This window comes from Plutella xylostella, chromosome 31 (assembly GCF_932276165.1).
Source record: "Plutella xylostella chromosome 31, ilPluXylo3.1, whole genome shotgun sequence".
NCBI lineage: Eukaryota > Metazoa > Arthropoda > Insecta > Lepidoptera > Plutellidae > Plutella > Plutella xylostella.
In genome coordinates, this window is record NC_064011.1 from 4934952 (window position 1) to 4961298 (window position 26347).

The window sequence follows — 26347 nt, forward strand, 5'->3', positions numbered from 1 at the left end:
TAAAGAAATAAAATTTGCAGAGAATTACATTAAATGCGGCTCGCCACCATTGAATATGGGTTATAATAATAATGAGACTGCCCATATTATAATACCTATTGTATTGGGAATTCTAGGTGAATACAAATACTGCCGCATGTAAATAAGAAGTTCAGTTAAAATTAGTTTAAAAAATCTCTAAGAGCTCCAAAAACGTCAGAATAATAACTTAAAATAAATAACCGATTTTAGCCAGTAACGAATATTGCGCATCGAGAACAGACTTGCTTACCGGAAACTCCTAGCGCCCCTGGCGGAATATTTCGGAAACCATCTATAAAATTATTTTGTAATGGTGGCTGCTTGTGACAAAGTGCTGACAACATTTTGGAAAAATTTATAAACCTCGTCTATTTTCACAAAAGGCAAATGCAATAAGTTTTCAGGTAAATTTGTAGTATTTATTCAGCCAAGGCATTAGTGAAGATGTTCTGTTTCTTTCTTTGACCCCAATATGGCTGACATAATTCAGCATCATCGTTACGGTAACCTTTTCACGAAATGTATGAGGGATTTATTTGTAAGGGTGGTAACAGTTTTGAAATTCTTAACTTATTGATAAGAATGTAAACAAATGAAACTAACTTCGAAGTTTCGATAGTTAAATTAAAGTAATTTTATTGTTTACCTTACGTAACGCTTGCTTCTACAGAAATATTTTAAATTATTGAAAGTTCTATTCATAAAATATTTAAAGTACATAACAGTGTCACTTATTATCTCAAAATCAGATGTATATAACTAGGCACACAGGCACATAATATGAGTCCGTTATTTCCTTGGTCTTTCCTATGTAGTCCACACTAGCAGTGTATGTTTGAACCTCCTCAAGGGACATATCAACTACTGTATCATGTATAAGTTGGCTACCTGGGCAGTCAGAGACTGATGCTATGGCTAATTCTTTCACCACGGTCACAAACCCTAGTGTAGTCCCAAAGAAGTAGAAAACTTCCATGTCTAGTCCAATATATTAGACAGATCATGATTACTTGCAATTTAACTACTTAACCAGTTGTGGCTACATGAAAGTTGCTAGTTTTCATTGGTTTTAGGTCATAATTTGAATATATTCAAAATAAAGTGGTCCATATGGTACACTGCCTGGTTAAAGGTAAGCATACAGCTATTGCACCAAACTCATAGTCATAAATGTATGGAAAAATGTTGTCGGCAATGCTGATGATGTGGACGCACTTGTGTGAATTTCTATAGAAAGAATACTTACTGAATGCAAAGCGCCCATTGCATGCGATAACAATAGGTGGATGCTTACCTTAACAGTTATAAATTTTGACTGTGTAAATGGTGAAACTAGCAAATATTACATTGAAATGATTGATTTTCAGGATGGCAATGACCTTTCTACAGACATCAAATTGCCTCGTCTGCAATTTGTTCATCGTGGTCCAGCCACCTTCAAATGGAGATGATCCCCTGGGTGTGAAAAATAGCATTGATGTCTTTAGTAAAGATGTAAGTAAAAATATACAGTATGTCACCACATCACAACCCATTCCATGTAAAGGTTTTAGGCCTAGCCCATCACGCTGGCCTAATGCGGGTTGGTGGACAAGTACTTATACTTTGGCATAAATATCTCACCTAAAGTTTCCTTAAAAACATTGTTAAGTATACTTATACAGGGAACGTCCCAGGATAGAATGAGAGGTACTGATACTTGTAGTAGCACCGCAGTACAATGAAATTAAATAAATTTAGAAGAGAGTGTTACACATGTCCGAACTGATCAAGTATCAATTGCAGAAAAGCAGTGCAGACATCTGATTAACCTTTTGGTGAAATTTAACAGTCAATGAGCATGTATGTAATTATGTCTTATAATAATATGTAATCCATTCTACATTACAGTCAATTGTTCCATCCGGACAGCAACTTTTGGTTACCCTACAAGAGGTAGTATGTCGGAAAATCAACAAGACTGATTCAAAATCAACATTGATATGCCGAAAATGTTACAAAACATGCTGCGAATATGATAACTTGCAGAAAAGGTAAGAATATTACAATAAATTATATTATATTCTCTTTGGGGGTGTTAGTATCGGCACCTGGCTCTCTCGAGTGGAACCTTTGTGCATATCTCCAAGCACTAAACTGTCTTCCTTAGCTTGGACCATTTCCCTATCGTGGTGGGCCACGCTGGTCCACTGCGGGTTGGTGGGTTCACACATCTAGATGAGCTAAATCTCACAGTTTTCCTCACATTTTTTTTCTTCACAGGATGAGTAAAAGGCTATCAAGTAAAGCTCTTTATCGCCATGGTTAAAGCATTAGCAAGTCAGATTAGTTGTATACAAATTATAAAGGTATTTTTTTTTCAGATTAAGAGACATAAAATCCGAAATGGCCATGCAATACTCAAGTCGCAAAATCTCTAACACCGTGAGTCAAGTCAGTAAGAAGTCAGAAGGTCAAGGTCAGGCGAAGGTGGTAGTCGCAGCTTCGAAACTAAAGCCTTTACCAGCCAATTATGTCATCTTGAATAGAGGCAGTCTGGGTAAACCGGTAAGTTATTTAATATTAATTCCATCCAAAGGTTGTCTGGAAGAGATCTCTATAAGAGATAAGACCACCTTTTGTACCCCAGTTACGTGTATATGTACAATTGTTAATTATTTATTGATGTACAAATAAAGAGTACTCTATCTATCTATTATTCTGAAACCACAAGTAAATGTGTGCAATGTATTATCTCCAATCTGTCTGCCAAGCGTGGAGATTGAGGAGGCCCATGTCGTGTAATGGATTTTTAAGGGCTGTGTGTTTGCGTTGTATTTAATAACAACAGATATATCGCACCTTTAGTACAATAATGACCTAACTCAAAAAACCGACTTTATGGGGAAACGGGAAAAACTATGCGATAATAAATATGAAATAAATATGCGATATCGTACTAAAGGTGCGATATGTCAATGAGTACCTTATTCAATACACTTTTACTTCAGCGGTACCTAGTGGAACTTTTTGATGCAAATACCTACTTATCTGGTCAATATTCTGGACATTATTGTGTAATGATTCGAATTCATCAATAAGATTCATCATTACCCACCTCTACACTCCACTCTTTCTCCCTAAGGCCAAGTTATAAAACCAACCTAATCAAAAAATATGGTTGTAATTATTACAATTTTGTTACAGGTATCTCAATCAATCCAGCTAAAACTACCAAACACGACCAACACAGTCTTAATACCAGCGGCCACGACTCCCGTAGCAACCCATCCTATGAACACACTCAAAAATACCCATCCAAAACCGAAAATAACTATCAACAGTCCGCTACTTCTGTCTCCGGTTAAAAAAACCACATCATTAGTCGATGAAATAGCTGAAATATCAGAAGTTACCAATGGGGGGTTTTCAATGCCGATAATAAATAGTGAAAATTCTGCAGGGGATGAGTTGAATGATTTAGCTGAACTGGTTTTGAAAAAAGGTGACGGTGGTGATAAGGCTGATGAGGATGATGCGGAGAATAATGATGAATTGCCCATGGAGATTGATGAAGGTTGGTAGTTTAAAAAAAGTGTTTTTAAGTTTATAATCTTTTCTTTTGTTTGTCTTAAAATAAGTATTTTAAGACAAACAAAAGGGTCTCTTATAAATTTGTTAGTCTTAAAAAAAAGATAAGATTCTAATTTTTAAATCAAAATTTATTCAAAAATTTCTTATTTTTCTATGTAATGTCACAATATTTTTATTTAATTAATATCAAATATATATGTGTTATTCCAGATTGCACTAATTCAGCAGCAAAAGAGAAAAGTGGAACTGATTACAACTCGGTTTTTGCTGAGCATATTAAAAAGGTATATTTCCGTAGCATTTTTTGCTCCTACATTTATAGGCTGTTTGACATTGTACTATAATATTTTTTCACCAATTTCCTACGTTCGTAGAGCAAAACATGTAAAAATTAATACCTTTTGACTTACTATAAGTACTCTATTTTTAATGACCAGTATATTTTTTGTATATGAAAAAAAAATATCCATTTTTTATAATGATTATGTGTAGGTTGCCATTTCCCCACCCAAAGTTTGCCTGGAAGAGATCGCTTTCAGCGTTAAGGCTGGATCTTTCTTGGCTAAATCTTTGCAATTCTTGGCAGCAAATAAATTATATATTGTTATTAAGGTACCATAAATAATTAAACCATGTTTAACATATTCCAGAACAACATACAAAACAAATCAGCAGATATGCAAGTGATCAACATACAGAGAGAGTCGGACAGTCGAAGCAACTCCGAGAATGAGAATGAAAATGACGAGAACGAGAATGAGAATGAACAGGAAGTGGAGGTGGAGATATTGGAAGAGGATGTGGATGAGGGTAGGTGTTGAAATTTTATTAAATTGAAATAATGTAACAGTAAATTAAAGATGTATTCTGTACGCCACCCTATGCAAAAACAACAACTGCCTGGTGTAAAAAAAAACTGAGAATTTGGCAATTTAGCCAAAACACTATATTGTGATCTCATAACTAAGTATAGTTAAAGATAATGTAAAATAAAACATCAATTAAAAACTTAGTAAATTTTATAATATTTCATAGATTGGTGCTAAATATGTGTGGAAATAAAATTAAACTGTAACTAAAATAATTATTACTTTACATTTTCGACACTTACTTACCAAGCTGTAATATTTACTACTCTAATATTGTTTCTCAACAGATACAATAGTGATGTCTGATTCCAACGGCTCGTTTCTCCGCGTAGTGATGGGACAAGAGTTGTACGGGGACGATGAAATATTCATTGTGCCACAAAACGGGGAGCAGAATGGTGAGATTTTACATTAATGTGTTTTTATGAAAGTAGGAGACTTATTTATACAAATGACACCAACCCATAAAAGAAACATTGAAGATAAGATAAGATAAGATAAAAAGTCTTTATTCGGTGTCTAGCACCACTCACCAAAAAAATGATAATAACATAAGTACACAACACCTGAACACCTATAGTCTGTTTTTTACACAAACAAAAGAAACATTGAACACCTATAGTCTGTTTTTTTAATCTCAGATACTAAATTGGCAGATTCTGAACAGTTCACCAACAGTCGATTGTCCTGCCAATAGAACGCAACGTCACTTAATCGCGGGACAATCGACTGTTTATGAACCGTTCAGAATCTGACATTAAAAAAAAAGATCCCGACGAATTGAGAACCTCCTCCTTTTTTGAAGTCGGTTAAAAACAGACTTTCACTCGAGAACAAATGATGTAGAAATTAAATGGTAAAAACCTTCAGGCCATTGATATTTTTATACTCAGAAAATCAGGCCTGCTGTGGATTTTTACAATCATGGGGTCTTTTTATATTATTGCACCCCAAACACTTTCGGAACGGGCTTTGCGGTTCCCAAAAGATCCTTTATCAAAACACCCATTATTTATATATTTTTCAGATTCCAACGACGAATCTCAGATAGAACTGCAAGTGTCTGGCGACGAGGAGACCGCCAACGCGATCATAGCCGCTGCTAAAGAACAGGGTAATGTATATTTATTATATTGAAGAGGAATCTATGTATACCATACTCTCTAATAAAGGGAGCCCTGTGATGATGATTAATTTACAAAGATATTTTTACTTCAATGCCTTTTCACCAGACAGCAGCGATGCTGTGATGTTATGAAGGAAATCAGTTCCCACCAGTGCTATGCTATGTGGTTGTGGACCAATGAATAGGTATGGTTAGCATAGCAAATCTCTGGTGGAATGGCAAACTTACTTAATGTTAAATTAATTTGGTATCAATCAATTCATTTGAAATTAATTTTAAGTAATTCACTTTCATTCATCCGACCCATCACGTCCCCACTGCTGGGGCACAGGTCTCCTTCCATTGAAGGAAGGGTTTAGGCCTAGTCCAGTAACTTTCATTATTTTTTATTAATTCACTTAACTACAGAAATAAATACTTTGGCCCGAGCACTAATAAAATTCAACTCTATAACTTAATTATTTTCAGGTGGAGCCTTCATAAAGGTGCAGTCTGGTGAAATGTTCCGAGTGAAGTCTGTGCAGAGCAAAGTTGAAGATGACCCGTTAGTGGAACGGCCTGTGAGTGTTGTGTATTGATGTTGGTTTTAAACGCCTTGTGAAAGGGGAGTTTTACACTTTGATATGTATGTGTCTCTGCCTACCTCCAATCCACCTGCCAATGAAATTGTGGTGGTCCAATCTTAAAGAAGATCCATAAATGTCCTGTAGTGTTTTACGCCTTCCTCATTTACTTAATAATTCATTTCTTACTCCAAATTTTGCCTGAAAAAGATCGCTTTTATGTAACCTTTTTAGCGACATCGGAAAAAGGAGGAGGTTCCCAGTTCTTCTGTATGTGTTTTTTATTATATATCATCATAGACTTAGTAGGTGTATACTATATACTAAGTCTATGTATATTATGTATTTGTGTGTTGTTGACTTATGCGAGTAATTTAAATACTGAGGCATTGTGAAGTGAAGTGTGCTACTATAAACATAAAATGCATTTAATTCTTAACTAAAGAATATTAAGGTATCAGATTATAAAAAAACTTAAAGTAAATAGGCTAAATTATAAATATGATTTCTTCAGCAAATATACAATGTATATTATATTTTCAGCTTTCAACAATCGAGTTAGTGGAGCGAGACGGGTCTTTGTACAAGTGCGTTCTGTGTGAGAACGCCAAGAAGAATAAGGATGAAAATGATGGTATGTACCTATCTATGTATAAATAACTAATAAAAATTACACAAACGCTATAGTATAAGCAAGTCATATATGATGGAGATTCGTGAAAACAACTATTTTTGTACTTACTCCCTAATTTTATTGGTGTTCACATATTAATCTATGTTTAGAGATTTCACTTTTTAATTTCGTGGAAACAGTCTAGAATCTAGATGTGCAGGTTTCCTCACGATGTTTTCCTTTACCTTTACAGCGATGGTATACATTGTACTTAAAGAACTCATTGGTATTCGGCATATCTGGCGTGAGAAGCGTGCATTACTGAACTACCACCGCTCATTATGACATTTCATATGTAGTACACTCACGGGCAAGTTCCACGTACTAAATGTCGACATCAAATAACCCCCCGTTTTTTATTTAATTTTTAATATTTAATTTAGATTTTGGTCAAAATATTTACGTTTTTAGTTGGTATTAGGTATTCTGATGCGCTGTTAATTGTACTTTAATATTGCAGACGACATCATAAGCGAGTCTTTTCTGTTTAGGACTATTTTCACTGTAACGTTTTGATTGCTTGTGAGTGTTATATATTTATTTTCTTTTCCAGACACAACGGAAGACAACTCATCCTCTCAGGATTCGAACCCGGGCTTCTCGACTAAGAAACCGGACAGCATCGTGGAACACATGAAGCAGATTCACAACTCTAGAGTGTATGTGTGCGCGGACTGTGGCATAGTTATTAGAAAGAGGGCCGAATACAATAAACATATTGGTTAGTATATTATTTATATCTGAACGGTTCATCAACAGTCGATTGTTCCGCCAATAACGATAACGATACGTCGCTTTATCGCGGGACAATAGACTGTTGATGAACCGTTCGGAATCTTTCAATTAAGTATCTGAGATTAAAAACAGACTTTAGTATAAATCATATCTTTCATAAATATGCTAGGTTTAGGACAGTATAGATAGTGGAACACATGAAGCAGATTCACAACAGTAGAGTGTATGTGTGCGCGGACTGTGGCATAGTTATTAGAATGAGGGCCGAATACAATAAACATATCGGTTAGTATTATTAATAGTTAAAGTCAGTTTTTTAATATCAGCTACAAAATTGACAGATTCTGATCGGTTCATCAACAGTGAGTTGTCCCGCTAGTTTAGTTTAGTTCTTTATTCTTTGTTATTTTTATCCACACCTTTTTACTAGATTTCCTGTACCTTTTGTAGGTTGGCTGGTAAAATTCTTTTAGCATGAAGCTCAGCTTTTGTACACTTAAATATCCTATATCTGTGCAATAAATAATTAAATATAATTTTATACAGGTTGTTGCAATATCTTTTATATATCTGTTAGGAGTATCATGCTAGGAATCTACATCTATCTTCGATCTCCTTGACTCTTAAATTTCTCTATTAATAGTTTTTATATTGTTTCAGCAACGCATAGTGGCGCCTCACAGCCACAGAAAAAGCAACACGAGTGTGATATTTGCCATAAACGTTGTGGGTGAGTACCCTACCTTCATAAATCTTACGCTGAGTTTCAGAAATAAACTTTACATTCATGCCGCCTTGCTTTGACAGTATACGGACAGAAAGAGACCAACATATATTTCATGCCGACAAAGCAAAGCACAATACATTTAAGGTCGATATTGGATTATAGGTCAGGCGATCCGTTTACGCTTATATTATTATGTACTGTGACCTTATACAGGTGTTGCAAAAAAGGTATACTAAGTTGGAACCTACATGTGCAGCATGTTATATCTAAGCTGGAAATTTAATCCTATATACCTATTTGCAACACTCTGTAGAGTAGGTAGTTTTTAATATTGTTATTATTGTCCACAGATCCCGCAACCTCCTAATAGAACATATGAACTATCATAAAGGCAACAAGCCGTACTGCTGTGAAGAGTGTGGGAAGAGATTCTCGTCTAAATATACATATCAGGCTCACTTGAAGACGCATATGGTAATTATCATCATCAGCCTATAGCAGTCCACTGCTGGACGTAGGCCTCTCCCAAAGCACGCCACTGGATGCGATGCGAATAATGCGATCTTAATTATTTATTGTCCATCTAGCTGGCCCGGTGAACTTCATACCGCCTCTTACCCTACCCTACCCTTTTCCTGCGTTCTTCAATTAACCATAACGAGTTTACTCGTAGTGATTTCGGGATAAAAACAGTTTTATTCGTAGTGATTTCGGGATAAAAACTGTTCAGAGACAGGCTGTTTCAACCGTTTTCCCTTTATAAATTAACAAATATGCATCCATCCTTAAAATCCACACTTATAATATTAGTAAGTAGGATATTTTAGTTTCAAGTTTTATTTATTTATCTAATTATCCCAGGACCGCCCGCGCCCCTTCAAATGCAAACAATGCAGCAAGGCTTTCTTCACACAACAGAACTTGGCGCAGCACGAGAAAACACACTGGGGGGTCAAGGACTTCATATGTAAAGTTTGTGGTGAGTACAATATTACTTTATTTAGAAAGAAAGAAAGAAAATTCATTTATTTCTAGCATACACAGAAACAACACATAAAAGAAAATGTTAAAAAGTAATACAAAAATAAATGAAAAATGAGCATGAATGTGGCTTCTCGGTGCCGAAATGGGTTCTAGCTCAGCTTGATGCTGTGGCAGGTATACTACACCACACCATAGCGCTGGTTTTAAACTAGAACCAAGATGTTCTGCTGTTTGATCAATAAACAACGGAACCTGGCTCAGCACGAGAAAACACACTGGGGGGTCAAGGACTTTATATGTAAAGTTCGTGATGAGTATACAATATTTGCGATACAATATTGATAAAATAACCGAAATATGAGAATTTTATTTTAAAAAATGTCTAGAAAGCCAAATAGCGTTGGTATCTGCGTGAAATGTGTACAAAATCTATTAAAAAAATTTAGCTTCTTATTTGAATGCTTGCTACAACTGCAAGAACAAAAGTTGTTTAGAATGACTAGCTCAGTTCTTCACACAACAGAACTTGGCGCAGCACGAGAAAACACACTGGGGGGTCAAGGACTTCATATGTAAAGTTTGTGGTGAGTTTTATACAGTGCAATACAATAGAATATTATTTTATTAAAAAAAAACAAATAGTACCTAGGATTTTTTTATACTGTATATTATGTAAGAACAAAAGTTGCCCAGAATGACACTTTTGGCATACTATACTTATCACTTTCGCAACATCCTGTAAAAAGTACATTCGACAAATTACTAGTTTTTCCTAAAAGTTTCTCCCTACGGAATTCCGGAATAAAAAGTACGTTAATGCATGGCTGTGATAAATAGTTAGCTCTGCTCATATTATTATAATAATTATTATTAAGCTTATAAGTATTGTATACTAACTAGTATTAAGTCTTTTTTTGAAAAGATGGCTCAGGAGTTTCTTGCCTCCGTTCTTCTCCTTAGACAGAAAGAGCCCCCCTTATCCGAACGGAGAGTAGTTTGTAAAAATTGACGTTCATCAGAAAAATTTATATTTTTACGATGAATAGAAAATTTTGAGTTTGAGTTTATAAACCTCTAGCTTATATCACTCTAACTTAACTTATATCACTCTAAAACCCCAGAAAAAACCACATCAAAATCCTTTGTGTACTGTGTATTCTATTTTTTTAACAAACGAGTACTGAGTATATCTCGCACATTTCCGATACTGAGAGAGTGAGATGAGTCATTGTTAGGACCAATAGAAACGCAGTAAAGCTATTTCAGTTCTCGTTTGTTAAAAAATTGACTCTAGTAGATCTAAGCATGCATACATACAGACAGCCGCGAAAAGCTTTATATGATGTAGTAATATAATTCTTCTTATTTCAGGTAAAGCATTCGGCACCCAGCACAACTTAGAAGTCCACGGAGTAGTCCACTCCGGCCTGAAGCCATTCGCGTGTGGAGTGTGCGGGAAGGCATTCGCGAGGAAGGCCGAGATCAGAGATCACATCCGGACACATACAGGTTAGTTATAGATTATAGAAGCTGTGGATAACAAATGTATAGTATCTTGAACATAATGGCGGAAATTTTGGCTTAAATAAAGGGTTCTTCCTTGTAGCAATAGAGGAAAAGCTTCTGGATTCGTAATAGACGTAGATAAATGTCACTATATTGTGATTTTCCATAAATACGGCGCTGTGATTGGAGGATTAAACGAGTTTATCGACGTCGATAACGAACCCGTGCCTGTAGCGGCCACTGGATACCAAATGTATTGTAGAATCTTGACCCAAATGACAACCTTCTGCGCATATTGTATTTACAAACATACTGAAGCCGTTCGCGTGTGGAGTGTGCGGGAAAGCATTCGCGAGCAAGGCCGAGATCAGAGATCACATCCGGACACATACTGGTGAGATTTGTGTGATAATAATAATAAATAACAAACAGGAACTAAATATATGCATACAACACATGCAAAATAGTCCAGCAGTTGTTACATACTGGTAAGTTAGGGAAACTAAATACCAACTGTATTAAGTCACTTACTATTTATAGTATTTTGACAGAAAGTTCAGTTTTTTAGCGCAAACTGCACTAATAAATAGCACAGTAATTAGTATCCTGTTTGAAGACAACATAAGTTACACTCGCGTGCAATGAAAATGTTCCATTTAGGTACTAGGTAAGTTACTATGTCACATGTACATGGTACATTGTACGTTTGTACGTCATGGTGCAGTGTATTTTGACCAAAATTACAGCCTTCTACTAAGAAAGGATTCGGAGCGCTTCCTTGCAGCTATAGACCAACACAAACACACTCATTCCATCAGTCAACCAAACAATCATCCAAAGGATCCCTAAAGTGTACATATTTAGAGCATTCCTTCCTAGTCTTTTCTGTCAGCATCTAACTTTGTGGTAAGCCAGAAGGGTTCCGCTCATCTGGCATAATCTTTATTGACCAAAACTCATTTCGCATAACTCGTATGGTCTAAACTTTTTTGGCCGAACCATCACTTTGCCAAGACTTATGTGGCATAAGGCTCGTTTCGTCTAAAACTCTTTAGGCACAATCTTTAACCTTTCCTATGCCGAACAGCCGCGCACACATGTAACTGCCGTCTGCCGGCGCTTTTTGACAGTAGAGAGCGCCCGCGCGGGAATCACATTTATATGAATATTTGGGTATTATTGTTTGGTACTCAATAATGTATCGATTGAAATTTATAGTCAGATAGCTAATGAACGTGTTACAATGAATTTTATTGGTTATAATAGTTTTATTTGATTTCTATAGGTCATTGATTACAGATTTTTACTTGAAACTGCACCCGTCACATAAAAATACCTCTATTTCAATATAATTTTAGTTTCAATCCAGGTTTTTTTATATTTATTACTTGAAGAGATTATGTAGCTTTCAACTGATATCAATAAAATATAAACTCTAGAGGAAATAGATTCATAATTTATACTTTGAAAAATGACTATAATTTGCTTTATTTCAAAAGACTCCATTTTCTGTACATGTGCATGTGTGCGTGACAAGAGCTTGCTCCAGTGCGCCGTGTGACAGATCTGTCCCAAATCAAGGGTGTTCACTTTTGATGAAATGAAAACAAGAATGATAATATTTTTATAATGTTTCGTATTTTAGCATACTAAATTATAAAAACTGAAACGTAAGTTACTTACTGAATCATATTTACTTATTTGTTATCCTACTTTCAACAAAAATTATACTATAAATATATATACATATATTTATTTATATAAATAGGACAGGTGATCACCCTCTCAGAGTCATCTACACATCATATATCATTCTAAAGAGCCTAAACTTCACGTTCACTAGAGCAATGATCCTAAAAAATAAAACACGCTGTATAACAACCCAACGCACTTCGTGTACATACACGAGCGGCGGCCATTTTGTTTGCGTATGTGTGTGTGTAAATATTGGATGCACCTTGAAAAATATTGATTTTATCTAAAATTTTGGCTATTTATTGAATAAACCAATATAAATATGTATTATCAATAAAATTATCTTTATAAATGAAATAAATTATGTATTGATGTTTTTACATAATAGTCTAGAAAACAGTTTACAAAGTTACGCACCCTTCAGGCAATAATCCGGTACAATTTTAGATCGATAAAAACTATGATTTTTTGTATTTTTTTATACTATTGATTTATCACTATACCTTCAAAATTGAATAAATAACAAGAAAACATAGTATTTCCTTACCTTTTGACGTTTTTTCCATACGAAATCACTATTTTATTACCAACAGTCGCGAGTACAAGGACTGTTCAAGGTACCAATATTTGAATTTCGCGCTACTAGTAAACAAGTGAAGTTTTTGAATCAATGAATGTTGTCGATGGTTGTTTCATTCATATAGAATAAATTACAGGTGATTTCATACTCTATTTCATGGTAATTAATAACTAAAATCACAAAAATCGCGATGAAGTGCTCTTGGGACAGATCTGTCACTAGGCAGACAAGGGGGGTTGGGACAGATCTGGCACACGGCATTCTAGAGGTTAAACACCTAAGTTTCGTTTGCTCAAATTTATGTTCGTCTATACCTATGTATAATCTTGTTTCTCCTAATGTTATCTTAATAAATAATATACTAAGTATGTAGTAAATGTACAAATTGTGGTATTTTTCTCCTACATCCCGAAAATCACGATATTGTATGATCAAAAAATCGAAAGTTAACGACCAATATAATTATTACAAACCCCATGAGATCGAAACCTAAAAATAGGTGCGACGACGAGCAAAGCGAGGAGGAGCGTGTTAGGTGCACATGTTCATCAAAACCAAAGCGGAGCGCAGCGAAGCGGAGCGGAGCGTTTTTCAAACAGCGGAAACAATACAAGGCACCAGTTTGCGCTATGTAGGGAGACGCTCCGTCAAAGTTAAAGCCAAACGAATATTATTACTTTGTATAAACCTATGCCATGGCATTATTAGGCTATTCAAGATTTGGCCATACCATTATTAGGCTAAACAATGTTATGCGAAATAACTTTTTACTAAACGAGATTTATGCCATACGATTTTCGGCGTAACGAGACTTTGACCAAACGTTACTATGCAAAAGGAGATTAGGCAAAAAAATCTTATGCCAAAAAAGGTAGAACCAAGCCAGAAGCATTATCTTACGTTTTCACACTCAACAGGAGAGCGTCCATTCGCGTGCAACATATGCGGCGCAACATTCTCGCAGCGAAGCAACCTGACGTCCCACGCGAGAGCCACGCACACGGGCGACAAGCGACACAAGTGTGAAACGTGCGGGAAGACTTTCAAACGACGCAGGTATGAGTGTAAAATGTGTGATTGTGATTTTTAGTCGAAGTTATATTGAAGGTTATGAACCGACCACACCCAAAGTAACTATTACATCTGCTACAGTGTATCTAGTTTATTTCATAGATCATAATACTAAATGTCGATTCAGTCTAGAGCATAGTCGATACCGATTTTTCAATAATCATCAGATAAATATTCTCTTAGGAATAAAACTGTTGCTGTCACTGTCTAAGCACACAGCCATACAGACGTGACAGCATCAGATTAAATTATATCGACAACAAAGAACTTACAAAGTGATTTATACAAGTGAAGTCTCAATCAATGAAATCTCTTATAGGCGTATAATGATGATGACTTATTGATACATATTTTCCACCCACAGACTGTTAGACTACCACACAAAAGCCGCCCACACCGGCGAGAGGCCGTACCAGTGTGAAGTGTGTCGCGCCACATTTGTGTATCCGGAGCACTACAAGAAACACATCCGGATACATACGGGCGAGAAGCCTTATGTTTGCGAGGTGAGATGTTTGGATAACCCCAGACTCTTAGTTAAGGGTGTCATAAGATAAACGTGTTTGTATTTGTATGTCTGTGTATTTAGTAGCGTAGCTACGAAGCGGCTGAACCGATTTAAGTTTTTATTGTGTCAACTTGTAGCTTTTAGAGTTAGCCTAGTAAAATATGAATTTGATAAAATAAGAACATATTTGTCTATCTTACATGACAATCGCGACGACGGCTACACCGATATCGTGATTAGTGATGAGAATTTTTCTAATAAATAACACTTTAGGAATTTATTACCTATTGTAGTTCAATTATCTATCAAAATGGTAATTTTATTCTTAACTTTCCATATTTTTTCCTGTACAGGTGTGCGGCAAATCATTCAACACTCGCGACAACCGCAACGCTCACCGCTTCGTTCACTCCGACAAGAAGCCGTACGAGTGTCTTGTTTGCGCGCAAGGATTCATGAGGAAACCGCTACTGTTGGCTCATATGAACGCTAGCGTAAGTATAACGTCACTTATTACACTTGTACTGACTACATGTGCAAGTCACTTTGAAAAGGAGCTCTATGAGTGTCTGATAAGCGCATATAAACGCTAGTGTGCGCTGTTTTATATTTATAACATCACTCATTACATTCATATAAGTCACTGGGATAAGAAGTCTGATGTATGTCAGGAAACCGCTGCTGCTTATATGACAGAAAGGGTTCGTTTCTATAAAATTTTGGAATTTATTACATTTATACTTTCATATTCATAATTTAAGTATAGTATGTAATCGCTACACCATTCGATCGTATTTTCTTTGTATAACATATCTGTTTTTATAAACGTATACGTCATACATGTTTACATTTACAGGGTCACATGACTGAATCAATAGTGGTGAATCAACCGAGAGTGTCGCAGGAAGAAAATGATTCGGTAATTACATAAATACTTATTAATAAGAGTTACAATCATGCAATATATAAATATTATCGCAAATTCAGAAATCATACACCTAAAAAAAAATGTTATAAATAATTCTCATTTTTTTTAATTTCAGTTCCGAATACCCGCACTGGAAGAAAATCCGTTAGAACTAGAGAATGAGGGTAAGTTCCCTAGTTTATATTTAACACACTCAATCTACTTTAATATACTTGCTTGAAAATAAGCGTGGTATACGGTATACCCCTCACTCGAATAAGTTTCGCATCTCGTGGTTCACTATGGTACCGCTAATTTTGAATGATATATACTACATACATAAATATTAGGTCCTTACATATGAAATTGGCGTTTTCTATAGGAGGAACATAAAGTCGTTTTTTTTTAAATGAAATATATTAAATTAATCAAAGTATGTACCATTGCTATGTATGCACTTTTGCCATCTCATAGGTAGTTCATTGATCCCCTTACTAAAAAAACCATTCGGGCGGGAATCAATAAAATCTTTGAAGGCGGTTTGGACTGCCCATCGGAGTTGATTTTTTTCCTTTGCCAGTAGTTATCCAAATTGCGAAAAAAATGGTAATCTGTTGGAGCAAGGTCCGGAGAGTACGGTGGATGTCTAAGACATTCTAATTGAAGCTCCTCTCAATCTGGTAGCCGTCTGTTGTGCAGTGTGTGGTCTAGCGTTGTCCTGAAGCAGCAGTGGCCTAGAGCGATTGACCAGCCTCGGTTGTTTAGCAGCTAGCTTTTCCATTATGGTTTGCAGTTGCTGACAATAGATACATATCTGCCGTAATCGTCTGGCCAGATTTAAGAAAGCTGTAGTGAACGACACCGGCACTAGTCCACCAAACACTTACAAGCAACTTTTTTTTAGTCAATTTTCGCTTAGGGCAGGATTTGGCTGGTTCGCCAGGGTTCAGCCATTGCGATGAGCGCTTCCGATTATCGTAGAGGATCCTCTTTTCATCACAGGTAATGATTCGATTTAAAATTCCTTCATTATTGTGCCGGTTGAGTAACGTAACGCAGCAGTCGACGCGCGTTTGTCGGTTTGCTTCACTCAATTCATAACCTTTCAAGCTTTTTCACCTTCCCAATTTGCTTCAAGTGGATTATGGACTATTCTATAGTTTTATCACTAACACCGGAGCCTGCAGCTAACTCGGACGTGGTTTGCGATGGATCCGCTTCCACAATATCCTTCAATTCTTCATTATCAACTTTGGTCTCCGTGTTATTGATATTGGAACGCAACCAATTATAGTTCCTATTTCTGCCACTGATGGCGCTGTTGTCGTGCTAAGACTTAATTTGAATGAGCTGTCAAATCTGTTCCTTTTTCGTAAGCCGTTATTCTTTTTCCAATAAACGAGTTAACTGATTAATTATCTTTAATTACCACAATATCCACCACGAATATTCCTTTATGGTAGCAGAGCGTGGTTGGAACAGTGAAGTGGTACCGAAGTAAAGTGCTGAAAACTTCAAACCGATAAAATTGTCGTTGCGGTTTTATTTGAGGTTACCGGTCCTGTCGAAATGGGGCAAAACTTATTTAACTTGGAAAAGCTGGTCGGGAGGGAAAACTTCGCAACGTGGAAGTTCGGCGTAAAGACCTACCTGGAGCACGAGGACTTGTGGTGCTGCGTGGAACGTCCAGACTCCACGCCTGTTGATACGGCTAAAGACGTGAAGGCGAAGTCTAAACTCATATTGTTGCTGGACCCACAGAACTACGTTCATGTTCAAGAATGCAAAACTGCAAAAGAAGTGTGGGAAAGTTTGCAAAGAGCTTTTGATGACAATGGTCTAACTAGAAGAGTAGGTCTACTCAAAGATCTAATAAATACTACACTGGAGTCAAGCAATAGTGTTGAAGACTATGTGAGTAAGATAATGAACACTGCTCACAAACTGCGGAACATTGGATTTGAAGTAAATGATGAGTGGCTCGGTACTTTGATGTTGGCTGGTCTACCAGAAGAATACAAACCTATGATCATGGGGCTGGAGAGTTCTGGGATCAAAATTAGTGCCGACTCAGTTAAGTCAAAACTCATACAAGAGGTAAGCACATCAAAGTTAGCTTTCCACACAAATACCAATAGAAGTAAAAACAATATGCAGCCAGTGAAGCCGAAGGGACCCCGATGTTTCAATTGCAATAAGAATGGGCACTTTGCCAAGTACTGTAAACAGCCAAAGAAACAATCAGCAAACAAAGGAGAGAACTCAGGTTTTGTAGCAGCATTCTCAGCGGCAACCAAAGGAAGCATTATGAAGGATAGATGGTTATTGGACTCCGGTGCATCCATGCACATGACAAGTAGAAATGATTGGATGTACAATGTCACCGAACCAACTGTAAAACAAGTAACTGTAGCAAACAGAGAGCCATTAGCTGTGAAGGGTGTCGGATGTATCAACATACAAACAAGTCAAGCGGATATGATACAAATTAAGAATGTTTTGTATGTTCCGGGTCTGGCTGCCAATCTACTTTCAGTCAGCACTATAGTAGAAAGTGGACATAATGTGACCTTTACCAGAAATGGATGTGAGATACAAAACTCTAAGAATGAAGTGGTGTGCACAGCGACACTGAGTAACAAGCTATATGTCATGGACACTAGTTCTGAAGTTGTACACCTAACCTCAAGTTCACAGAATGATAGCACTTACCTGTGGCATCTGCGAATGGGCCATTTGAATGTCACAGATGTGAAGAAGCTGCCAGTTTGTACCGATGGTGTGACTCTGTCTGAGGATACCAGTAATGTCACATGCACTCAATGTATGGAAGGTAAGCAAGCAAGATTGCCATTCAATCATGTTGGTTCAAGAGCAACAAGACCACTAGAACTGATACATTCAGACTTGTGTGGCCCAATGGAGAATTCATCATTTGCAGGTATGAAATACTTTATAACCTATATTGATGATTTTACACGAATGGTTCATGTGTATTTACTGAAAGATAAGTTAAATATTCTTGAGAGCTTCAAAGATTTTAAAGCAAAGGTAGAGAATGAATTAAATCACAGGATTTTGAAGCTTCGCACTGACAATGGTACAGAATATTGTAATACCAACTTTGAAAAGTACTTATCAAATCATGGCATAATTCATCAGACCTCTACTCCATATACTCCACAGCAAAACGGGATGGCGGAGAGAATGAACAGGACTTTAGTTGAACGGGCACGATGCATGCTATTCTATGCCAACCTGGAGAAGCGCTACTGGGCTGAAGCACTGGCAACTGCGGCATATGTGGTGAACCGTTCCCCGACAAAGTCACTTCAAGGTAAAACCCCATACGAGATGTGGAAAGGTAAGAAACCCAATTTATCTCACATGAGGATATTTGGCTCCGTAGCTATGGTATATGTACCCAAAGAAAAACGCCAAAAGTGGGATAAAAAGTCAGTAAGAATGATATTTGTGGGTTATTGTGAAAACACCAAGGGATATCGACTGATGGACCCTGTATCACACAGACTTGTAAAAAGTAGAGATGTTTCATTCATGGAAAATTACAATGAGAATATCAGTGTACCAATCGATTGTGAATCTCATGTTCCAGCAAAGGAGAGCCAATCAACCACTGCAAGTTCCGTTCCGCTGCAACGCAACTCAGGCAGTCAGACTCAGGAGCCGTCCACTTCTGCAGATATACAAGAAAGTGAAGACTCGAGTGAGTATGACACTGATACTGGAGAGCTCGATGAAACTTATTGTCCTCCTCGTCACATGAAACAAGACTACAATAGTAATGTAACACTACGGACAACACGATCACATGCTAAACAAAATGAGGCATGTCAGGACAAGCAGGGCCTACTGTGTTTGTTTACGGATTCGACTGACCCACAGACTGTTGAAGAAGCACTCACGTCGCCTCAAGGTGCAGAGTGGAAGAAGGCCATGGATGATGAATACTGTTCATTGATGAAAAATGAAACATGGACTTTGACTGATTTACCTCCAGGGAAAAAGGCTCTTCCATATAAATGGGTGTTCAAAACAAAAACAGACCAGAGTGGGAATGTGCTGAGATACAAGGCGAGGCTTGTTATAAAAGGGTATGCTCAGAGATGGGGCACCGACTATGAAGAAATTTATTCACCAGTTGTCAGGTACACAACTTTACGCTACCTATTTGCTTTAGCAGCCAAGTATGGACTGAATATAGATCAAATGGATGCTATGAGTGCATTCCTACAAGGAGACATAGACAGAGAGATCTACATGCAGCAGCCAGAAGAGTATAAGAATGGATCTCAGGTATGCAAGCTACATAAATCTATATACGGACTAAAGCAAGCCAGCAGACTGTGGAATTTGAAATTAAACTCTGTCCTACAAGAGTTGGGAATGATACAATCGAAAACTGATCCGTGTGTCTATTCTAATGCAGAGAAGAATGCCTTTGTAGCTATCTGGGTGGATGATTTACTTTTGTTTACCTCAGATGATAACACAAAAAATCTTTTCAAACAGAAACTGAAAGAAAACCTAGAAGTGAAGGACATTGGTCAGGCAAGTCAATGTATTGGTATTCACATAACTAGAGATGGAGAAAAGATTTTGTTAGATCAAGAAAAATATATAAATGAAATATTAGCAAGATTCAGAATGTCAGACTGTAAGCCCGTGAAAACACCATTTGAAGCTGGTATGAAGTTCAATGATAAAAAGGAAGAAGGAATCTGTGACTGTCCTTATCAAGAAGCTATTGGATGTTTATTATATCTGGCGCAGATCACTAGACCTGACATTTCATATGCAGTGAATACACTGAGTAGGTTCAATAAAAATCCTACAGCTGAACACTGGACTGCAGTGAAGAGAATTTTCAGATATCTTCAGGGCACCAAGAATCTGAAACTGGTATACACCAAAGATGGTGATAAAAACATCACTGGATATTGTGATGCCGATTGGGCGAGCGATGTGCACGATAGGAAGTCGTGTACGGGTTACATATTTTTGTTGCAGGGTGGTCCAATATCGTGGCGGTCACACAAGCAGCAGACTGTGGCATTGTCTACCGCCGAAGCCGAGTACATGTCGATGTCGTCGGCGGCGCAGGAGGCGCTGTGGCTGCAGCAGCTGCACGAGGAGCTGGGCCAGGAGCAGACCAAGCCTCTCGTCATATTCAGCGACAATCAAAGTGCTATAAAATTGTCGTATAGTAATTGTTATTTACCTAGGACCAGACATATTGATATTCGTTATCACTTCCTAAAAGACCATGTAAATAATTTAAAGTTAAAGTTTGATTATATTAAAGGGGAGGAAATGTTAGCAGACAACCTTACCAAGGGCACTAGTGCTGAAAAACATTTGTTTTGTATAACGAAGATAGGGTTGCGTCCCTAGGGAGGGTGTTATTGATATTGGAACGCAACCAATTATAGTTCCTATTTCTGCCACTGATGGCGCTGTTGTCGTGCTAAGACTTAATTTGAATGAGCTGTCAAATCTGTTCCTTTTTCGTAAGCCGTTATTCTTTTTCCAATAAACGAGTTAACTGATTAATTATCTTTAATTACCACAATATCCACCACGAATATTCCTTTACTCCGGCCGTCCACGAGGCTTGTTCTGCAGGTCGAAATTTCCAGAACGAAAACGTTGGAACCAAAAACGCACTGTGTTTTCTTTTGCGACACCGTCACCATACACATCATTAATCCTTCGAGCCGTTTCTGCAGCACTGGTGCCACGGTGGAACTTATACTCGTAAATAACGCGATATTTCAAGTTTTTCATTTTGTAAACAGAGTGACACAAAGAAAAAAACAAAAGAAGAAAAAACAAATGAATTAGGGGGTTTGAAACACAAATGCATGAGTAAATAGCTGTATGAATTTGAATTTGGAATTCCTAACCATAAAGGTAATATTTGAGATCAAAGTGGCCAGTACGACAAAACGCCAATTTCATATGTAAGGACCTAATATATGCTCAAGACTGTAATCCCCGAAGGGGTAGTCAGAAATGACTAGCAAGTCACCCGCTTTTCGCTGTACTTACATAGCCGTATCGCCGTTTCAAAGATATAATGTATTGTTTTTATATTTTCCAGATTCTCAAAACGAAGACATCTCAAAAGTGTTCATTCAAGGGGAAAATAAGATTATCGTGCAAGGTGGTAAGTTTTTTGATTATTTAATCAACTACGAGTGAAATATACAGGTGTTATAAGTTTGTTATCTGTTTGTATTAGAATTAGAATTCATTTATTCACAAGAAACAAGGTTATACATCAGATCTTAAATATCAAATTACAGTTTCTATCATGCTTCACCGAGGAATCGGTATGTGAAATACTTATGTTATTTTCTTAAAAAAATAAAATGTTACTTCATGCATAAATTGAGATTACTTAAATAGGTATTAAATGCACCACAATAATTACATAAATTAAAATACTATGCCAATTCAATACAATTAATTAAATAGGTACTAGTTATATGTCAATTGAAATTAAAATAAGAATAACAAAATATTAATACATATGAAAATTCATTTGCAATCTCATAATTTAATTTATAATTCATTCTTTTATAATTAAAAAAGTCATTGATTGAATAAAATACATTTTCTGTCAACCAATATTTTAGTTTATGCTTAAATAGTTTTAGAGGCAATTGTTTTATTTCATGCGGTATACAGTTATAGACCTTTATAGTCATGATGTGACAATTTTTGCTATACAAGGCACTATTATGCTTTGGTAGAACTAGGCGTTCTAGTGCTAGTGCCATAATATTGTTTTTTTTTTGTAATTTCAGCTCCGGAAAGCGATGATTCAACTTTGCTATCATTAGCGCGTAAGTATAACTATTTATAAATTTAAGCCATTTGATGTCAGATTTTGTGGTTGAAACTTTTTCATCACTAGTTTTATAAGAATGCCATTCTTAAACACAAAACTATCAGTTTCGAAAAGTGGTTACATAAATGCACTTCTGCCTACCTCGCAAAGGAATACATTATTTAATCAAATTACCACGTTTACATACATAAGTTCATAATATTATTATGTTTCAGAAAACCTAGTGGAGGGCAGTGGGAAAATAGACGCCAGTATATTGGAGTCAATCACTACCGCAGATTTAGAGAAAGGCACACAGGTAAAGTTTTTTTATCTTACAAATATTATAGACGTTAAAGTTATTTGTGAATGGATGTTTGTTACTCTTTCATGGGAAAACGGCTAAGCCAACTTTTATGAACCTCCAAACCAAATTATTGACCCTCTGGAACCCGGGTTAACTCTTAGTACTTTTTATCCCGGAATTCCCGCGGGAAAACCGAACTGATAATTCAAAATAAGAGCTCAGTGGAAGAAGTGGGGTGTTATTTGTCGAGACGTTTCTTTTGCACTGACACTCCATCTAGTTTGTATTAAAACTAACGTTGATCTGTAAGGTTCTATAATAAAGGTGAAATTTTGCTTGATTATAAAAAATAGTAAATGTATATCTCAATAACTTTTGGATACAGTATTAATAGTTAATAGGTCTCAAAGAAGAAAATACTTCTCATGATCGCCTCCATCACCGATTTTAATTGTCGGTTCATGTGTGTAACTGTAACACCCATGTATAAATTATTATTATTATTATCTTTATTATCAAAAATACATGCTGAGTACCTATTACAATAATTAAATGTCTACCAAACTGTGAAAACAGTTTGTTGGCAGGTTACTCTCATTTCTAATTAAGCACAATACACATAATGACACTTAAATAAATAAATGTTATGTGCATCTCTTTCCAGATAGTGGCTAACGATGAGAACGGTGCGACGGTGCGTCTCGTGCAGATACAACTAGCTGACGGAGGCACCGGCTGGATCGCCATCAACTAGACTAGACTATTATATATTCTGGAACCTGTTTCACAATGTCTGGATAATGGCTACCTGTCGGATAAAATACATGCTGTCACTCTCTGTAATTATGTTTTATGTAGTGACAGCATGTATTTTTACCCTACAGGTAGCCCTTACCCAGACATTGTGAAACAGGCACTAAATGTCATGTCTGTCGGAGAACCGAGAACCGTTGGGGTCAAAATGTTGGTCGATAGTTTGTTGGATATAGGTGGATATTAGCTTCAGCCCTAGTTTCATCATACATACATACATACATACATCCATCCTGACGTCCCTCAGCAGGGACAAAGGGCTTTGAGAAGATTTCTCCATCTGACTCGATCTTGGGCAGCGGCTGCGAGATCCTCCCACTCCATCCTCATAACCTTTGCCTCACTCTCCACAGAACGTCGCCAGGTTGTTTTTGGGCGGCCTCTTTTACGGCTTCCAGGTGGCTGCCAGGTGAGTACGCGCTTCGAAGGAGTTTCTCCAGGTCTTCTAAGGGTATGCCCCAGCCACCTCCATTTTCTAATGAGGATTTCTTGGTCGATAGGTTTCTGCTTGGTCAGTCTCCACAGTTCCGCGTTCGAAATGGTTCGTGGCCAGTAAATCCGCAGGATTCGCCTTAAGCATTTGTTGACAAATACTTGTAGCTTGCTGGATAGGTCTTTCCGAACGAACCATGTCTCGCAACCGTATAACAGGACTGACTTCACGTTAGACTCGAAAATCCTCACTTTTGTTCGCCGGGTGATGACGCTGGAGCTCCACACTGGTTTCAACTGGGCAAACGCGCCTCTTGCCTTGTTCAGACGACTCTCTATGTCCAAGTCTGTCCCACCTGTTGGATCTACTACTCCCCCCAGGTAAGTAAATTTGCTAACCCTTTCAACGTCGACGCCATTGATTTGGAGCGGCTGGTCATCAAGGGACCGAAGGCGCATCTCCTTGGTTTTCCCTAGTTTCATCATAGTCTGTTAAAGCATTAACACCCCTGTTTCATTGTAAGTGTCATCTTGACACATGTGCCAAAAGTCAACAACTAATCCCTTGTTATAATGTAACAGGGGTGTTAATGATCTATCAGACTATGGTGAAACTGGACAGAACTATATTCGCAGAAATATCGCTGCCAATTGAAAAAATCATAACTTCGTTTCATTCATAACATTTTTGAAAGAGTTTTTTCCCTAAACTGCCACGTTTCCCGCCAACTACGTGCTAATTCCAAATTTTGAGAATAATAATTAATATCATGAAGTTCTCTTTATTGTTTAAAATACTTTAAAAAGCAATTTATTATATATATACAGGGTGATTGGTAATTAGTGGCGGACCCGTTAAGGGGAGATAGAAGAGGTCAATTCTAGTCGATTTCAATGAGGTATGTAGTATCCGAAAGTTAACCATTTCTGAAATATTAATAATTTTAGATTTTCATAAAAAAATCGTCCACAAAAAGTTTAAACATATATTTAAGAAAAAGTAGAGCTTTTTTAACCACTTTTTTAATGGTTTTACATTATTAAATAAATGAAAAATAATAATAGCTATTAAATTTACATAACTAACGTTATCTTAAGCCATAGGCTTCAAAACATCAAAATTAAAATAAAATAAAACAGTCTCTTTACAGAAAAAAACCTTAATTAAAATAAAAAATCACACAACAATTTTTGTTGCAAATTAGCTTTAAAACTTCAGTATTTCATTAGCTTTCGAATGGGGTATAACAAACCTAAATTGGCCAAGGAATACCAAAAATATGTCTTACTTAACACAATAGGGCAGGTAAAAAACTAGAACAAAAGAGTCGCAAGAGTATTGTTATCTAAGGACTACTTGGCAACCTTTTCAGCCCGCTCCTGAAATTTAATGCGTTCGGATATGTTTAAGAAGTGTCCGTAGTCGAGCGGGCCTCAGTGATCGTAACTGATCACTGAGGTTAAGCAACAACTGGCTCGTTCAGCCATTGGATGGGTGACCGATTTCAAGTGGTTCTTTTCTGGACGCTTCCGTTCTTCGGACGGCACGCTAAGCCGTGGGTCCCGGTTTCTGCTTCGGCAGCAGTCGCTAAGCCTAGTCAGGAAACATCTGACAGTCGGGTTGCCCACTTTCCCGACAACTCACTCAGCACAAGCTTGCTTGTGTTGGGGTTCACCAACCCGCACTAGGCCAGCTTGATGGTCTAGGCCTAAACCCTTCTTACAATGGAAGGAGACCCGTGCCCCAGCAGTGCCGTCCGAAGAACGGAAGCATCCAGAAAAGAACCACTTGAAATCGGTCACCCATCCAATGGCTGAACGAGCCAGTTGTTGCTTAACCTCAGTGATCAGTTACGATCACTGAGGCCCGCTCGACTACGGACACTTCTTAAACATATCCGAACGCATTAAATTTCAGGAGCGGGCTGAAAAGGTTGCCAAGTAGTCCTTAGATAACAATACTCTTGCGCCTCTTTTGTTCTAGTTTTTTACCTGCCCTATGTGTTAAGAAAGTCATATTTTTGGCATTCCTTGGCCAATTTAGGTTTGTTATACCCCATTCGAAAGCTAATGAAATACTGAAGTTTTAAAGCTAATTTGCAACAAAAATTGTTATGTGATTTTTTATTTTAATTAAGGTTTTTTTTCTGTAAAGTGACTGTTTTATTTTATTTTAATTTTGATGTTTTGAAGCCTATGGCTTAAGATAACGTTAGTTATGTAAATTTAATAGCTATTATTATTTTTCATTTATTTAATAATGTAAAACCATTAAAAAAGTGGTTAAAAAAGTCTACTTTTTCTTAAATAAATGTTTAAACTTTTTGTGGTCGATTTTTTTATAAAATTCTAAAATCCTTACTAATATTATAAATGCGAAAGTAACTGTGTCTGTCTGTCT

General features: G+C 36.9%; 1 protein-coding gene across 1 annotated transcript; it reads left to right on the plus strand.

Moving 5' to 3' along the window:
• The first annotated feature begins 331 nt into the window (after positions 1 to 331).
• LOC105397750 (zinc finger protein 37) lies at positions 332 to 23467 on the plus strand. Its single transcript, XM_048632183.1, has 25 exons — positions 332 to 425; positions 1389 to 1515; positions 1912 to 2054; positions 2385 to 2568; positions 3208 to 3577; positions 3805 to 3878; positions 4245 to 4404; positions 4751 to 4861; positions 5491 to 5577; positions 6058 to 6149; positions 6696 to 6786; positions 7379 to 7546; positions 8221 to 8290; positions 8638 to 8761; positions 9149 to 9266; positions 10643 to 10780; positions 13970 to 14108; positions 14488 to 14629; positions 14985 to 15125; positions 15488 to 15550; positions 15675 to 15723; positions 21663 to 21728; positions 22372 to 22410; positions 22631 to 22713; positions 23366 to 23467. The coding sequence occupies exons 2-25, from the start codon at positions 1390 to 1392 to the stop codon at positions 23453 to 23455; spliced, it is 2868 nt and encodes a 955-aa protein (XP_048488140.1). The 5' UTR covers positions 332 to 425; position 1389; the 3' UTR covers positions 23456 to 23467.
• The last annotated feature ends 2880 nt before the right edge of the window (positions 23468 to 26347 follow it).